The 16438-nt window shown below is 37.6% G+C and overlaps 1 protein-coding gene and 1 non-coding gene across 2 annotated transcripts; both read left to right on the top strand.

Moving 5' to 3' along the window:
• Positions 1-3132: 3132 nt before the first annotated feature.
• On the top strand, positions 3133-7253 carry LOC125369906. The gene is made up of 4 exons (XM_048373279.1): positions 3133-3255; positions 3639-3950; positions 6579-6754; positions 7157-7253. Exons 1-4 carry the CDS (start codon positions 3133-3135, stop codon positions 7251-7253), a joined length of 708 nt encoding a protein of 235 aa, XP_048229236.1.
• Positions 7254-15691: 8438 nt separating this feature from the next.
• On the top strand, positions 15692-15798 carry LOC112535858. The gene has a single exon (XR_003079946.2). It is a non-coding gene; the product is annotated as a small nucleolar RNA R71 (small nucleolar RNA).
• The last annotated feature ends 640 nt before the right edge of the window (positions 15799-16438 follow it).

Here is a 16438-nt window from a genome sequence, read left to right as displayed (position 1 = left end):
GAAAGTGCGTGTAAGCGGCAAGCATATTAGGTAGGCCCACACGAATTTCTCCTTATTTTTGTTAAGCTAGCTCATAGATCTTAGGACTATGGTTGACCAGTCAACTCCTCTCTAGTTTTTTATTTGACTTTACTTTATTCTTCTTTCTTTATTTATTAATTCGTATTTAGCTTCTAGTTTCTTTTTCTTATGGAATGAGGGATTTTGTACCATAAAAACCGCATGCAACCGAATACTTGAGACTAATGAGCATACTATTTCAGTTTTCTACCTTGTGGAAAATCAAGTTATGGGTTCTTTCAAGAACTTTGCGAGCTAATAACGAGTCGCACTGGCAAACATAGACTTATCGCTCGCGTCCTTCCTTTCTTTTGTGTTCTTTGTCTACCCTATTGTCTAAATCGATTTGATTTGATCCTTATGCCCAGCCGTACCGAGAAGAACAAAGGACTTGCGATATCTTTCCTTTCTTTTGTGCCTCTCTTTTTAATCTTTGCTTAGTAATGATGGTTCGATTCTATTTGGGGAGCATAAGCATGAGTGTCGACTGAAAGCGCGTTTAAGCTCCAAGCATAGGCATAGATCCATTGCTAGGAAAAATGCAAGGAAATTAAATTAGTTGATCGAGTATTGATATCATTCTCGAATAAAATGAAATCAGTTGATCAAGCATTGATATCATTCTCGAATGATCTCGGTCGAATCTTTTGGAGGAAGGAGGGAACGACGAGAATCTAGGGACGCCCATATTCAGGACTGGAACCATTGGAATCTCCATCATTCCTTGTTCCTCTTGGCACGAGGACTCCTGATGGCACAAGGATAAGTGTAAAGAATCATGAGAAGGCGGTTGAGAAGCTTGGCCGGTGGCGTTGATGCTTTGCTTGATCATCAAGCGGGCCGAGACGTAAATCCACACGTGAAAGGGAGAAATCATGTTATTTTTTATTAATCCAAGCATAATACAAGCAGGAACGTGACCGTTTTGATGTTTGGGACACATACAATGAAGTAATTTGGGCTGGAGTGTTATTAGGTAGGCCCACACGAATTTCTCCTTGTTTTCGTTAAGCTGCCTCATCGAATCTAGGAGTCCTGTTGACCAGTCAACTCCTCTCTAGTTCTTGATTTGACTTTAGTTTATTCATCTTTATTTATTCATTATTTCGTATATAGCTTCTAGTTTCTTTGTCTTATGGAATGAGGGATTTTGCACCTTAAAAATCGCATGCAACCGAATACTTGAGGCTAATGAGCATACTATTTCAGTTTTCTATCTTGTGGTAAATAAAGTTATGGGTTCTTTCAAGAACTTTGAGAGCTAATCACGAGTCGCCCTGGCAAACATATACTTATCGCTCGCATCCTTCCATTCTTTTGTGTTCTTTGTCTACTCTAGTGTCTAAATCATTTCGATTTGATCCTTACGCCTAGCCGTACATAGAAGAACAAAGAAGTTACGATTTCTTTGCTTTCTTTTGTGCCTCTCTTTCTAATATTTATTTAGTATGATGGTTCGGTTCTATTTGGGGAGAATAAGCACGAGTTTCGAGTGAAAGCGCGTGTAAACGACAAGCATAGGCACAGATCCATTGCTAGGACAAATGCGAGGAAATTAAATTAGTTGATCAAGTATTGATATCATTTTCGAATGAAATAAGATCAGTTGATTGAGCAGTAATATCATTCTCGAATGATCTCGGTCGAATCTTTTAGAGGAAGGAGGGAACGACGAGAATCTAGGCATACCCATATTCAGGACTTGAACCATTGGAATCTCCATCATTCTTTGTTCCTCTCGGCACGAGGACTCCTAATGGCACAGGGATTAGCGTAAAGAATCATGAGAAGGCAGTTGACAAGCTTGGCCGGTGGCGTTGATGCTTTGCTTGATCATCAAGCGGGACGAGACGTAAATCCACGCGCGAAAGGGAGAAATCTTATTATTTTCGATTAATCTAAGCGTAATACAAGTAGGTACGCGACTGTTTTGATGTCTAGGATGCTTATAATGAAGTAATTTGGGTTGGAGTGTTATTTGGCAAGCCCACACGAATTTTTTCTTATTTTCATTAAGCGGGCTCATAGAATCTAGGACTATGGTTCACCAGTCAACTCCTCTCTGGTTCTTGATTTGACTTTAGTTTATTCATCTTTCTTTACTTATTAATTCGTATTTAGCTTCTAGTTTCTTTTTCTGATTTCGTTTGTGCAAGTAAAGTGCAGTGTTCCTAGGCTAAAATCAAGGGTACTCCTAATTTTAAGGGATTATTAGTTGGCAAATCAGGTTAGAACTTAGATTTCCTAATCTAAAGGGGATTTGGATTGACTTTGAGGCTGTTTTGAGAGATCTAATTAGGGAATACGAATTTGAAAGGGATTAACACCATATATATTCCATTCAAATCAGACTTAATCATTCAAAAGCTAATTATTATCCCTCTTTATCTTGTTTCTCTCTTACAAGTGTTCTTGGGCAGATTTCATGCAATTTTATAGTATGACCAGATGGTAATGAGTAGGAGAAGAAATGGGGAAGAGCCTATCAATAGTTGGGTGGCTCTTAAGTTTGTTATGAAGAGGAGGTTTGTACTTATGCATCACCAAATAGAGTTGTACCAAAAACTCCAATACTTGAGACAAGGTACAAAAAGCATACAGGATTATTTCAAGGAGATTGAGATGTTGATGGCTAGATTAGATTTATAGGAGGAGATGGAGGCCACAATGTCACGTTTTCTGAGGGGCATGAATAAGGAGATTGCTAATTGCGTTGAGTTACAAAATTATGTGGAGATTGATGAGATGGTACACCTTGCTATAAATGTGGAAAGACAACTCAAAACGAGGTGGACAACAAAGGAAGAGTCTAAACCGAATTGGTCTTCAAATTCGAGTTCAAAACTGAATTGGGGAACTAATTCCAATACCAAATCAAACTGGAGCAATGACACCAAAGGAGGTAAATTTGATGCTAACAATTCTGTTTTGCAGGATACCAAGCAAAAAAGAGTGGATGATCTAGGGGTTACTTATAAGACCGAGCCACATAAGCAAAGAAACTGAGACATCAAGTGTTTTAAGTGGTTGGGCAGCGTACACATTACATCTCAATGTCCAAACAGAAAGACAATGATTGCTTCAGATTATGAAGATATTGAGACTGAAGGTGAAAGTGAAGGGGAAGAGATGCCACAAAAGCAAGAGAGTAGTGATGATAGCATTGAAGGGCCCATGAAAGGAGAGCTTTTAGTGGTAAGACGTACACTTAATACACATATGAAGGATGAAGATAATATGGAGCAGTAAAGAGAGAACATATTTCACACTAGATGCCATGTACAAGGTAAGACTTGTAACCTTATTATTGATAGTGGTAGTTGCACAAATGTTGCTAGTGTGTCCATGGTTGAAAAATTGGGTTTAAAATTGATTCCTCATCCTAGACCTTATAGATTGCTTTGGCTAAATAATTATGGTGAAATGAAAGTAAATAAACAGGTTATAGTGTCATTTCAAATTGGTAGATATGCTGATGAGGTGTTATGTGATGTAGTACTAATGCATGCTGGACATATCCTGTTAGGTAGACCATGGCAATTTGATAGGAAAGTCTCACATGATGGCTTTTTTAATAGGTATTCATTTGTGAAGATGGGAGGAAAGTGACCCTAACACCTCTCTCTCCCAAGAAAGTGTATGATGATCAATGTAAGATTGAAAAAGAGAGAGTAGAGGCTGAAAATGCAAAGGACATACTTATACCACCTAAAAGTGGTAAGGATAGTGGCATTGAGCCTAGTGAGAAACCCAAGGTGAAAAAGGGTAGTTTCTTGGCTAGGGAAAATGATATTAGGCATGCATTGCATACTAATAGAGTAGTGTTTTTTATTACTTGTAAAGATGTTTATTTGAACACTATTAATGCACTTGATCTTGCCTTGCCAAGAGTGATAGGAAATCATCATCTTAGCAACCATACACCCCAACAATTGATGAGTTATGATACATATGGAATGCAAGAAAACACCCTCCAATCAAGATGATTCAAAAACCCAAGAATCTCTTCAAGTGAAGTCAGAGAAAACTAGTTCCAACAATGAAACTAGTAGTTGAATTTAGCTCGAAATACCACAAACCAAGTATGATTTGATAAGTTAAGAATCAAACACAAGATTTTGGTTAGAGAACGCCACAAACTAAAAAATAGTTTGATAAGTTCAAAGTTCATGCAAGAATTTAAGTAAAAACACTCACAAAGAGTAAATAAAGATTATCATTGATCAATTGATTTTACAAATGAATTTGGCTTTGATTTTTATAGCAAAAACAAGAAAAAGAAACCTAAATGGATGTCTTTTGAGCTTTCCCACATTTTCCCCTATAATTCCCCTTAAAACTCATAAAAGTGGCTGTTTTTCCCAATTGACAACTAAACATGTGCACTCATTTGTAACTCCACACAACACACATATAACTCACACCTAATAAAATAATCCTTAATTAAATAAAAATAAACTAAAAGAATTACTTAAGCTAAAACCCAAAAGATAAGAACCCATATAAATATGAATTAAGCCTAAAGTCCTAATCATAGCTAAATGGCTTTTATTCTTCAAAATGGACTGAATGCTTCATTATAAGGTTGGACTCTTATTTTCATGCATGAGTTGCATTTCTATTTTGGACCTTTTGGTGCAAGCCTTTGTAATGGAATCTCATGGTAGCCTTGATTCATATCATTCCCCCTTTCTTGAAAGAAAATTCATCCTCAAATTTTGCCTAAATATTGCGAAAGAAATAAACATATAATATGAAACAGTAATAGAATGCCATCAACCTGCAATTCCTTCGCAATAGTGATTAGAGGATCTTTAGAACAAATAATATTATTAGTACCAATAAATTCAACATGCTCAAAAGGTTCAATTTCATCAAGCAACAGCCATTCTTCATTTCTTGAATCTTGCTTCCTTGATAACAACAAGCTCTTTATTATTGAATTTATTCAGAGGTAGCAAATCATTGTCTTCCTCGCCATCTTCAATTATCACATCTTCAGAATCTACATTGACTTCAATAGAGCAATTTATCTCATCTACTCAATTGATGTTAGTATTCAATGATGACTTTGAATCTTCTTTATCTTTGAGATGCTTAAGAAAGGTGTTAGTCAACATATTGAACTCTTCAAGCCCATGCTTAAATGCTTCAAAACTAATTCTTAAAGATTTGTTCTCCGTTGACAATTCATCAATAAAAACTTGACTTGGTTGTCTATCTAACCTCTTAGGTTTAGGCCTAGAAGAATAAAAATTTTATCTACACTCTTCATAAGGATTATTTCTTTAACCCCACATCTTATCATAAGATTGATAACGAGGATTTCGACATTGTCTAATGAACTCAGCTTCATGAAACATTCTTTTTTTGTGTCTAAGGATGAAATAAAGATGAAAATAAAGAACCACAAAGAAGTTTGAAGGAAAGAACAGAAAATATGATACGGAATTTCAAGGATAAGAAAACAACATAAAGAGATTAACAAGAAGGGAAAACAAAAATTTATTTAGTGAACACAAAGGTGTAAATCTTAAAATAAAGAGTACTTAGAAGGAAAAAATTGAAACAAGAAGAATTCAGCATAAAAAAAAGTAAAGAAGATGAGAAACTTCAATAACACATAAAACACAAAGAAAAGCAAACCTCAACTTGAAGCAAGCTCTGATACCAAATGATAGGAAATCATCATCTTAGCAACCATACACCCTAATAACTAATGAGTTATGATATATATGGAATGCAAGAAAACACCCTCCAATCAAGATTATTCGAAAACCCAAGGATCTCCTCAAGTAAAGTTAGGGAAAACTAGTTCCAACAATGAAACTAGCACTTGAATTCAGCTCGAAACGCCACAAACCAAGTATGATTGGATAAGGTAAGAATCAAACATAAGATTTTGGTTAGAGAAAGCCACAAACTAAAAAATAGTTTGATAAGTTCAAAGTTCATGCAAGAATTTAAGTAAAAACACACACAAAGAGCAAATAAAGATTATCATTCATCAATTGCTTTTACAAATGAATTTGGCTTTGATATTTATAGCCAAAAACAGACAAAGAACCCTAAATGCATGTCTTTTGAGCTTTCCCATATTTTCCCTTTTAATTCCCCTTAAAACTCATAAAAATGGCTGTTTTTTTTACATTGATGGCACTCATTTTGTAACTCCCAAATGACAACTTAACATGTGCACTCATTTGTAACTCCACACCACACATATAACTCACACTTAATAAAATAATCCTTAATTAAATAAAAATAAACTAAAAGAATTACTTAAGCTAAAATCCAAAAGATAAGAACCCATATAAATATGAATTAAGCCTAAAGGCCTAATCATAGCTGAATGGCTTTTATTCTTCAAAATGGACTGAATGCTTCATTATAAGGTTGGACTCTTATTTTCATGCATGAATTGCATTTCCATTTTGGACCTTTTGGTGCATGCCTTTGCAATGGAATCTCATGGCAGCCTTGATTCATATTAAAGAGAGTTTGTTGATTTGTTGCAGGAGCTTGATGATGTGTTTCCTGAAGAGATGCCGAGTGGTTTACCACCTGAAAGAGGTTTAGAACATCAAATAGACTTCGTGCCAAGGGCTGCCATACCAAATAGACCAGCCTATAGAAGCAATCCAGAGGAGACAAAGGAGCTCCAAAGAAAAGTCGATAAGCTAATGTCAAAAGGGTATGTGAGGGAAAGCTTGAGTCCATGTGCGGTTCTAGTAATTTTGGTACCCAAGAAAGATGGAACATGGAGAATGTGTGTGGATTGCCGTGCAATTAATAAAATAACGGTAAAGTATCATCATCCTATTCCTAGGTTAGATGATATGCTTGATGAGTTGCATGGTGCATGTGTATTTACTAAGATTGATTTGCATAGTGGATACAATCAAATTAAAATGAAACCAGGTGATTAATGGAAAACTGCATTTAAGACCAAGTATGGGTTGTTTGAGTGGTTGGTCATGCCTTTTGGACTTACAAATGCGCCTAGTACTTTCATGAGATTAATGAATCATGTCCTGCGTGAGTTTCTTGGTAAATATATGGTTGTATATTTTGATGACATTTTGATTTATTCTAGGTCATTAAATGAACATGTCATGCATATTACAGCAGTTTTAGATGTTCTTCGAAAAAAGAAGCTTTATGCTAATCTTAGGAGTGTAGTTTTTGTTTAGATAACGTCAATTTTCTTGGTTATATTGTTGGTATGCATGGTGTGGAGGTGGATAGTGAAAAGGTAAAGGCTATTCAAGAATGGCCGAAACCTACTAATGTGAGTCAAGTGAGGAGTTTTCATGGTTTGGCTAGTTTTTACAAGAGGTTTATTAAGGACTTTAGCATCATTGCTGCACCCTTGAATGAACTAGTAAAAAGAATGTTATATTCCATTGGGGTGATCCATAAGAACATGCTTTTAATTTGCTTAAGGATAAATTATGCAATGCACCTTTGCTAGTTTTGCCTAACTTTGATACGACTTTTGAGATTGAATGTGATGCTAGTGGTGTTGGAATTGGGGCTGTTTTGACGCAAGAGGGGCGGCCTATATGTTTCTTTAGTGAGAAATTGAATGGAGCAGCCTTGAACTATCCTACATACGACAAGAAGTTGTTTGCTTTGGCTCATGCACTTCAAACATCGCAGCATTACTTGTGGCCAAAAGAGTTTGTTATACACACGGATCATGAATCCTTGAAGCATCTAAGAGCGTAAGATAAGGTGGATAGAAGACATGCAAAGTGGATGGAATTCATAGAAATATTTCCATATGTGATCAAGTACAAGAATGATAAGGATAATGTGGTTGCTGATGCACTTTCGTGAAGGTATGCACTTCTTAATACTCTTGATTCTAAGTTATTAGGTTTTGAGTATACAAAAGAGTTGTATATAGATGATGCTGATTTTGGTAAAGTGCATAGTACTTGTACTGACGGAAATGCATTTGATGCCTTTTATTTCTTTGATGGGTATTTGTTTAAAAAGAACAGGTTGTGTGTGCCTCACTATTCTTTGTGTGTGTTGTTGATTAATGAGGCACATGGGGGTGGTTTGATGGGTCACTTTTGGGTTAATAAGACTTATTCTATTCTATGTGATAATTTCTTTTGGCCTGGTATGAAACGCAATGTTCAAAATGTTTGTAGCAATGTGTTGTTTGCATGCAGGCTAAGTCTAAATTAAAATCCCATGGTTCATATGAACCTTGTTCTTGAAATGCCATGGGTTGACTTATCTATGGATATTGTGCCTGGATTACCTAGAACTATGAAAGGTAGAGATAGCATTTTTATTGTTGTGGATAGTTTCAGTAAGATGGCTCATTTCATTCCTTGTCATAAAACAGATGATACATGTCATATTGCTGATTTGTTCTTTCGGGAAGTTGTGCGTTTGCATGGTATACCTAGAACTATTATTAGTGATAGGGATGTGAAGTTCTTGAGTCATTTTTGGAGTGTTCTTTGGGCTAAATTAGGTACAAAGCTATTGTCTTCTACTACTTGTCATCCTCAAACTGAGATAGTTAATAGAACTATAGTGCAGTTACTTTGTGCTTTGATTTCTAGGAATCTTAAGTCTTGGGAGGATTTATTACCATATATTGAGTTTGCATATAATAGGGCTGTTTGTAGCACTACACATACTTCATCATTTGAGGTAGTCTATGGTTTTAATTCTTTGACTCCTATTGATTTAGTTCCTATTCCTAATAAGAATCTTGTGAGTGATTGTAGCACCCGAACTCAAACATCCAATTATATAGCAATATATATGTAATTAACTTTATAAACATAATTTATTACTTAGTTATAATATAGATTTATACAATTTAAGTGGCATAACATACCTAATATACATAAGGAATATTTATACATTAGTTTAATTCACACAAGTACCCAAAATGCCCCAATGCTTGAGATAACTCCTCTAGCCCACCTGATAATGTTGATTGATGCAAAGAGAGCAATGCCGCATTAAGGCTATCTACAAGCGCCTTTGGAAAAAATTGCTAAGGAATGAGCTAGCGACTCAATAAGCATTAATTTACTAAACTATAGTATATTAGGCTAGAATTATCAAGTCTTTATCAAATACAGAAAATTATACCAACACTTAACTAATAATCACAAAATCAACCATTTCAATTATTCTCATAAACAAATAATTTCATCTCACATAATGCAAATAATCTCAAACTCAACCAAGTCAAATAATTTAATTCCACATTATTTCTATCAAATTAGGATCAGATGACTCATCCTCACATTTTTAAATTTCAGTGACCACTTGACAAGACTATCCGCCCGGCTCAGTCTTGCCATCTCACATACTCGGATAGCTATCCGCCCGGCTCAGCTTTCCTGATCACACAATATCAATTTAAGAGTCATCAATCCTTAATCACAATCAATTCACTTCACAACACATCACAATCAATTTACTTTACAATAGGCCAAAAACATAACCAATATCAACTCAGTCAACCAAGAGATTATCAAGTAATCAAACGTAGCGGTTCCTACTCAATATACACAAAGTTTAGTCTATTAAATACTTACCAAAAATTTATAGGATAACAAAGTAATCCTATTCTTTTTCTCTTACCACTTCCTTGCCTTTGGACGAACCTATTCACATGTTCAATACAAAAACAATTCAATCACAAGGCATAAATATACATATCTTTAATATCCATAAAACATCATATTTCAACAAAATAACATATATTCTTGATGTTAATATGATGCATGAGATGAATGACAATAAATCAACATATTTGTTGATGTAGGCAGCTTGTAGGTACTGACTTAGAAATTACACTAAAACTTATGTACAATTAATAAAAATCTCATCTTTCCCAGAATTACACTTCCATTTTTATAGAAACCATAGCAGAAAGAATCACTTCAAAATCATTTGTATAAATATAGTTATGGCATTTTCAATACAGCTGCTCCAATTTCCATTTAAACAGAACAGTAAAAAGTTTCCTATTAAATGACCAGCCAAATGAATAAATTTTCTAAATTTAACATCCTAAAGTTTCTATAGACACTAATTTTACTCAATTTGGACTTCTCTAGCTCAAGTTGTGAAACACACAATTAGTAACAAATTTTAGAATCCTAAGTCTGATTTCTGCTTAAAATAGTTTCGAGCAGGCCATATTAAGTTCAATATATCTCACGTTATACTCAACCACAAATTATAAAATTTGACAGACATATACTAGATACATAAATGAACAACTTTCATGTTTAACTTTTTGTTTGGTTCAGCCTCTAAATGCCTCAAAATGTCAGCACAGAAACCAGGTCACCTACTGAACCACAAACAGAGCAGCAGCAATTCATCACCTTATAAGTTCATATTCACTCAACGTTCTACAAAACCATTTTACAGAAATATTCCTCAAACATACACCTACAACTTTCATGTTTGGAAATTTTCGAGATTAAGCCTCTAAGGTCACGAAATTAGAGGTGAAAAATTCTGCCTAGAAATTTCAGCTTCAAGATCACAAGTAATAGCATGTTCACTCTTGATTAAAAAAATTTCAAAACACATAATCATCAATAATTTCATATCATTAATACTAATTTAAAGCAAAACAAAGAAATTAAAATTACTCACCTTTGTTTCCTTTGATTATGAAAGCCCAAATCTTTCAAACTTATAAGAAGAAATAGATTCTCACTTGCTAAAAGTTTGTAGAGTTTGATTAGGAAATCAAGGTTTGAAGAAGAAAAGGAGAAGAATGAGAGAGATAAAGAAGAAGAGGCAATAGGAAGTATATGTAGAAATGAAGAGGTGGTAAATTGGTGTAAAAATAGGAAATTTTACAATTTAATCCTCTTTCTTTCTAACTTTCCAATGTAGTCCAAAATCATTACTTTTCAATTAAATCAATATGTAACTAAATAATTGATTTATCTACCATATAATATAATAAAATAGGTCATATATAATTATGATGCAAATGACATATTTAATGACATGCTAATGAATATTAATTATTAATTAAAAAAAATTCGGTTGTGATAGTGATGATGGTGTGTCTAAGGCAGATTGGGTAAAGACCATGCACAAGCAAATGAAGGAAAGGATTGAGAAGCAAAATACAAGGACAGCTGAGAGGGTGAACAAGGGGAGACGGTTGGTTGTGTTCAAGCCTGATAATTGGGTTTGGGTTCATCTTCGAAAGGAAGGGTTTCCAAATCAAAGGAAGTCGAAGTTGAGTCCAAGAGGTGCTGGTCTGTTTCAAGTGGTGGAACGAATCAATGATAATGCCTATAAGATCGATTTACAAGGTGAGTATAATGTAAGTGGTACATTCAATGTGATTTATTTAACTCCTTTTGACGTAGGTGATGAGATTGAGCTTGATTCGAGGACGAATCATCCTAATGAAGGAGGGAATGTTATAGATAGATCAAGCTTAAAGCATAAAGATAATGGGCTTGATGAAGAGGACCAACAAACAAGGAATGCTAGGATTGTCTATGATGGGCTGGACTTGCCATAAGGTCTAATAATAAGGTCTAGAGCCAAGAAGCTACAGCGAGTCTTAAATGGGTTCTTCCAAGCATGGGCCAACAAAGAAAGTCCATTTGAAGGCCCAAGGCCCACAACTATTGGAGAGCATCAAGATTGGACCCATACAATCTTATTAAAGTCCAAATCTAAAGAGAATAAGGCAAGGCTGAAATCCATGGCCCATGAACTTAAAAATAGAATGAACTTTGTTTAGTGAAGGGATATTTTAGTCCTTTCATATTTAAGTTGTCTTCTAGGGTTTGTCTTAATCTATAAAAACAAACCCTAGCCGAATTGATTAGGATGATAATTAAATTGATGTTTGTTTATTCAACCTTGCTTGAATTCTTATATTCTTGTTGAATGCATTTAACACTTATCAAAGATTTGATCCATCTTTGTGGGGTGGTAGGGTTAGGGTTTAAAGGCTTGATTTCCTTTAGGTTCTAATTCTTAATTGATCATTCATAATCTGATTTAGAGTTGATCCTAGGGTTTGAATTCAATTCACTATAGGGTTTGTATGTTAGTGTTATACGGGTTCGTAATTGAAAAGGGGTTTGTATAATCTATTCATATAGGTTCATAACAATAGGCCATTGATTGCTTGGACAAATGCGAGGAAATTAAATTAGTTGATCGAGTATTCATATCATTCTCGAATGAAATTAAATCAGTCGATCAAGCATTGATATCATTCTCGAATGTTCTCTAATGAATCTTTTAGAGGAATGAGTGAACGACGAGAATCGAGGCGCGCCCAAATTCAGGACATGGACTATTGGGATCTCCATCATTCCTTGTTCCTCTCGGCACGAGGACTTCTAATGGCACAAGGATTACCGTAAAGAATCATGACAAGGCAGTTGACAAGCTTGGCCGATGGCGTGGATGCTTGGCTTGATCATCAAGTGGGATGAGACTTAAATCCACACGCTTAAGGGAGAAATCATATTGTTTTCGATTAATCCAAGCGTAATACAGGCAGGAACGCGACCATTTTAATGTATGGGATGTATACAATGAGGTAATTTAGGTCGAAGTATTATTAGCTAAATGCACATGAATTTCTCCTTGTTTCTGTTAAGTTGGCTCAGAGAATCTAGGACTACGGTTGACCAATCAACTCCTCTCTAGTTCATGATTTGACTTTAGTTTATTCATTTTTCTTTATTTATTAATTCGTATTTAGCTTCTAGTTTCTTTTTCTTATGGAATGAGGGATTTCATAGCATGAAAGCATGGACGTAAAGCAGGCCTCTCTCCTTAGAGACGGAGCGAGAGAGGAGCTTCGACAGTGCACCTAAGTGCTGTAAAGAACCCATGCCAGCTTGGGGTTCTCCTTGGCAGTTATCTTTATTGAATTCTGCCATGATGGCATTCATCGCCTTTCGATTTGGGCAGTCCCTCACCCAGTGTGGTCCATCGCAAATGAAGCAAGGCTTGGGTGGCTTAGAGGCAGCAGGTTTTTCCTTGTGCGACGAGCCTTTGCCGTGGTTCGAGTTGCCGCCAAAAGACTTCTAGTAGCTACTCTCCTTGCCTTTATTGAAGTCCCTCTTTTGGCCTCCCCCACTCTTGGAAGAGCTAGGCTTCTTGCCCTTGTCTTATGTAGAGTAGTACTTGAGGTTCTCAACTGCGGCAATTGCTTCATCAAAGGTCTGCACTCCGCGTCGCTCGAGCTCCATTTTCACCCAATCTTTCAACCCGTCCTTGAAATCAAAGAGGAACTGATCGTCAGTTAGGTCTAGAATCTCTAGCATGAGAGTCGTGAACTCCTTGACATATTCGGCAATGCTCCCGGTTTGCCTTAGCCTTCGCAGCCTGCTTCGTACCTCATCATTGGCATTGTGAGGCACAAATTGCCTGCGGAGCTCAGACTTGAACTGTTCCCACCTGTTGATTATGCAAAGCCCCTTCTCCCTATCGGAATGTTTCCTTCTCCACCAGAGTTGGGCGGAATCCCTTAGGAAGATGGCAGCATTGCTAATCTTCGAGAAGTCATCCGTGATGTTCATCGCCTCGTAGTATTGATCAAGCCCGAACAAGAAGTTTTCCACCATAGTGGCGTTGCGTGTGCCATTGTACATGGCAGGCTTAGGGACTTTCAATCCGTGCGGGGCAACGGAACTAGTAGTGGTAGCTGTGCTTGTCGAGGGTGGACTACCTTGACGAAGAGCATCCTTCTCCCTACGAAGCTCTTTCAGCTCATCCCGTAGGGTCTTTTGCTGGTCGGCAAACTCCTCCCTAAGGGAGCATAGTTCTCCCCGAGATGCTCTACCGAGTTCTTCGATCATGGCCTTGGCAGCCCTTGTGATCTCCATGTTTTCGTGGATAAGGTTGTCAACCTGATCACTAAGCTCGCCAATAGTCGAAGTCACGCTAGCCAAATCCTTCTCAAGGCTAGCAACTCAAGACTCGACAGGCTCACGTGCTGGAGCCTTGGATTTGCCCCGTCTAGGCTGTGATCGTTGTTCCTTACGCCCGCAGATACATTCGGTCGTTGCTCTTCCGCATGACGGCTAATTCCTTCCTCGCTTGCCATCGCTCGAATCACTTTCACCAGCGATACCTAGGATTAAAACCATTGCTCTGATACCACCTGTCATGAAACTTGTCTTAGAGGTTAGCCAAGTCGCGCGGCACTTAGTTAACTTGCTTGATGAAGTCGAACTAAGTAAGCCTAGATGAGAATTGGGAGAGATTGTAGGTGAGCAAAGTAGGCAGTAGGGTTTCGGATTTGGGTAGGGTAGAGAGTTGAGAGCACTTGAGCTTTGAGAATAACGAGGGCTTTATTAAGTTTACAACCTTCCTCTTGTTGTTACAAATGATGGATGGAGGGGGTATTTATAGGCTTCCCACCTCCTCAACTTGTGGCTAGAATTTATCCTTCTAGAATTCTCTACAAATTTCATATGTACAAGGCTTCCTTTGGAAGCTACAGCATGTACAAACAAGGGAAGCTTCTAGGCAGCCCCTTGGCTTGCATCCTCTAGCAATTTCTAGATTCTTCCCTTGATTTTCTTGGCAGCCAACTTGGGCTAGGCTGCAACTTTTGGGCTGGGCATGTGTTGGGCATATTTCTGCCCATGGACAGCCTTCCTTGCCCAATGTGAGGCGGGCTGTGAGCCTTGCCTTGCCCAATGTGAGGCAGGCTGTGACACTTAGGTTCCTTAACCTTGCTGCTCGCCTCAACCTGCACATCAATAGTGGAGTCGTAAAAAACAGGCTTAGAAGGAGCTGAAACTAACTTACCTGAACGTAAAGTGATGGCATTCACGTGCTCCCTCGGGTTAAAGTCAGTGGTGCTAGGGAGCGCTCCTTGTTGCCTCTCAGACAACATCTTAGAGATTTGGCCAATCTGGGTCTCAAGTTCACGAGATCGAGCTGCTTGGTTCCTAAGTGCACTATCAGTTTGCTAGAACCTCATCTCCGTAGATGTCATAAACTTCATCATAAGCTCCTCTAAATTTGCTTTCTTTTTTGGTGGAGGAGGAGCTTGTCGGGCCAGTGGTATTCTTTGTGTTCTTGATGAAGTCTTTGAAAACCAGGTGGACCACAGGCATTATTGTTCCTCCAACTGAAGTTGGGATGATTGCGCCACCCAGGGTTGTATGTGTTGCTGTAAGGATCGTTCTGCTGCCTTGGGGCATTCCCCATATAGTTAACATGCTCAACATCAGAAGACACAGTAGAAACAAATGGAAAAGTAGAGGAAGATGAAGCAAACATACTTCCGCGATGCAGTTTAGCATCTTTATGCAGAGCCCTATACTAAAACTTCGCGTTAGCAGCTACATGAGCAAGCATCTAAAGTTGGTTAATCTTCTTGGTCATAAGGTCCACTTGAGCTGCCAAGGCTGCTGTAGAATCTACTTGGTTAACCACTCCCTGTCTTCCTGGTCGACTCCTAAAGGATTGCCACTGATAATTGTTCATGGCCATTTCCTCTATCAAATTCTGAGCCTGCTCGGGCGTCTTACTGTTTAGCACCCCACCTGCTGCAGCATCAACAATTTGCCTCGTCGTAAGGTCCAACCCGCTGTAGAAGGTTTGAACCTGCATCCACACTGGAAATCCATGATGTGGGCAGCATCTCAAAAGGTCCTTAAACCTCTCCCATGCATCGTACATGCTTTCATCATCAAACTGCACAAAAGAAGATATGTCATTACTAAGTTTAGCAGTTTTAGCGGGAGGAAAATACTTATATAAAAATTTTTCGGCCAATGCCTTCCAGGTAGTAATTGTCTGCTGTGGAAGAGATTGCAACCATCTCTTGGCTCTGTCCCTCAAGGAAAATGGAAACAATTTTAGCCAAATGGCGTCATCGGTTGTCCCATTTATTTAGAATGTGTCACAAATCTCCAGAAAGTTAGAGATATGAGCATTGGGATCCTCGCTGGGCAATCCTCCAAACTGCACGTGCTGCTGGATCATCTGGATAACATTGGCTTTTATTTCAAAGTTGTTGGCTGCTACAGCAAGTCTGACTATACTAGTTTTCGTCCCATCCAAAGATGGTTGAGCAAACTCGTACATCGTCCTCTGATCGTCATCGGACTAGGGTTTATGGTTCTCCATCACGTCTGCTCCTTGAACCTGAACTGTAACTCCGTCCTCCTTCTCAACTGCCTGCAAACGTCGTCTCAATAATCTGAGAGAGCGCTTCAGGTGAGATAAGGGTTCTATAAGATCAGGGTTAGAGCTCCTGGTCATAAACTACCTGAAACCAATAACCAAACAACCGCCAATCAACTATAACAATAAAATAAAGATTACAAAATAAATAAATAAATAAATAAATAATGACTAAATTAAC

The sequence above is a fragment of the Ricinus communis genome, chromosome 1 (genome assembly GCF_019578655.1).
Source record: "Ricinus communis isolate WT05 ecotype wild-type chromosome 1, ASM1957865v1, whole genome shotgun sequence".
Taxonomy (NCBI): Eukaryota; Viridiplantae; Streptophyta; class Magnoliopsida; order Malpighiales; family Euphorbiaceae; genus Ricinus; species Ricinus communis.
The sequence above is the reverse complement of the archived record's forward strand: the minus strand, read 5'-3'. Positions and strand labels throughout refer to the sequence as shown.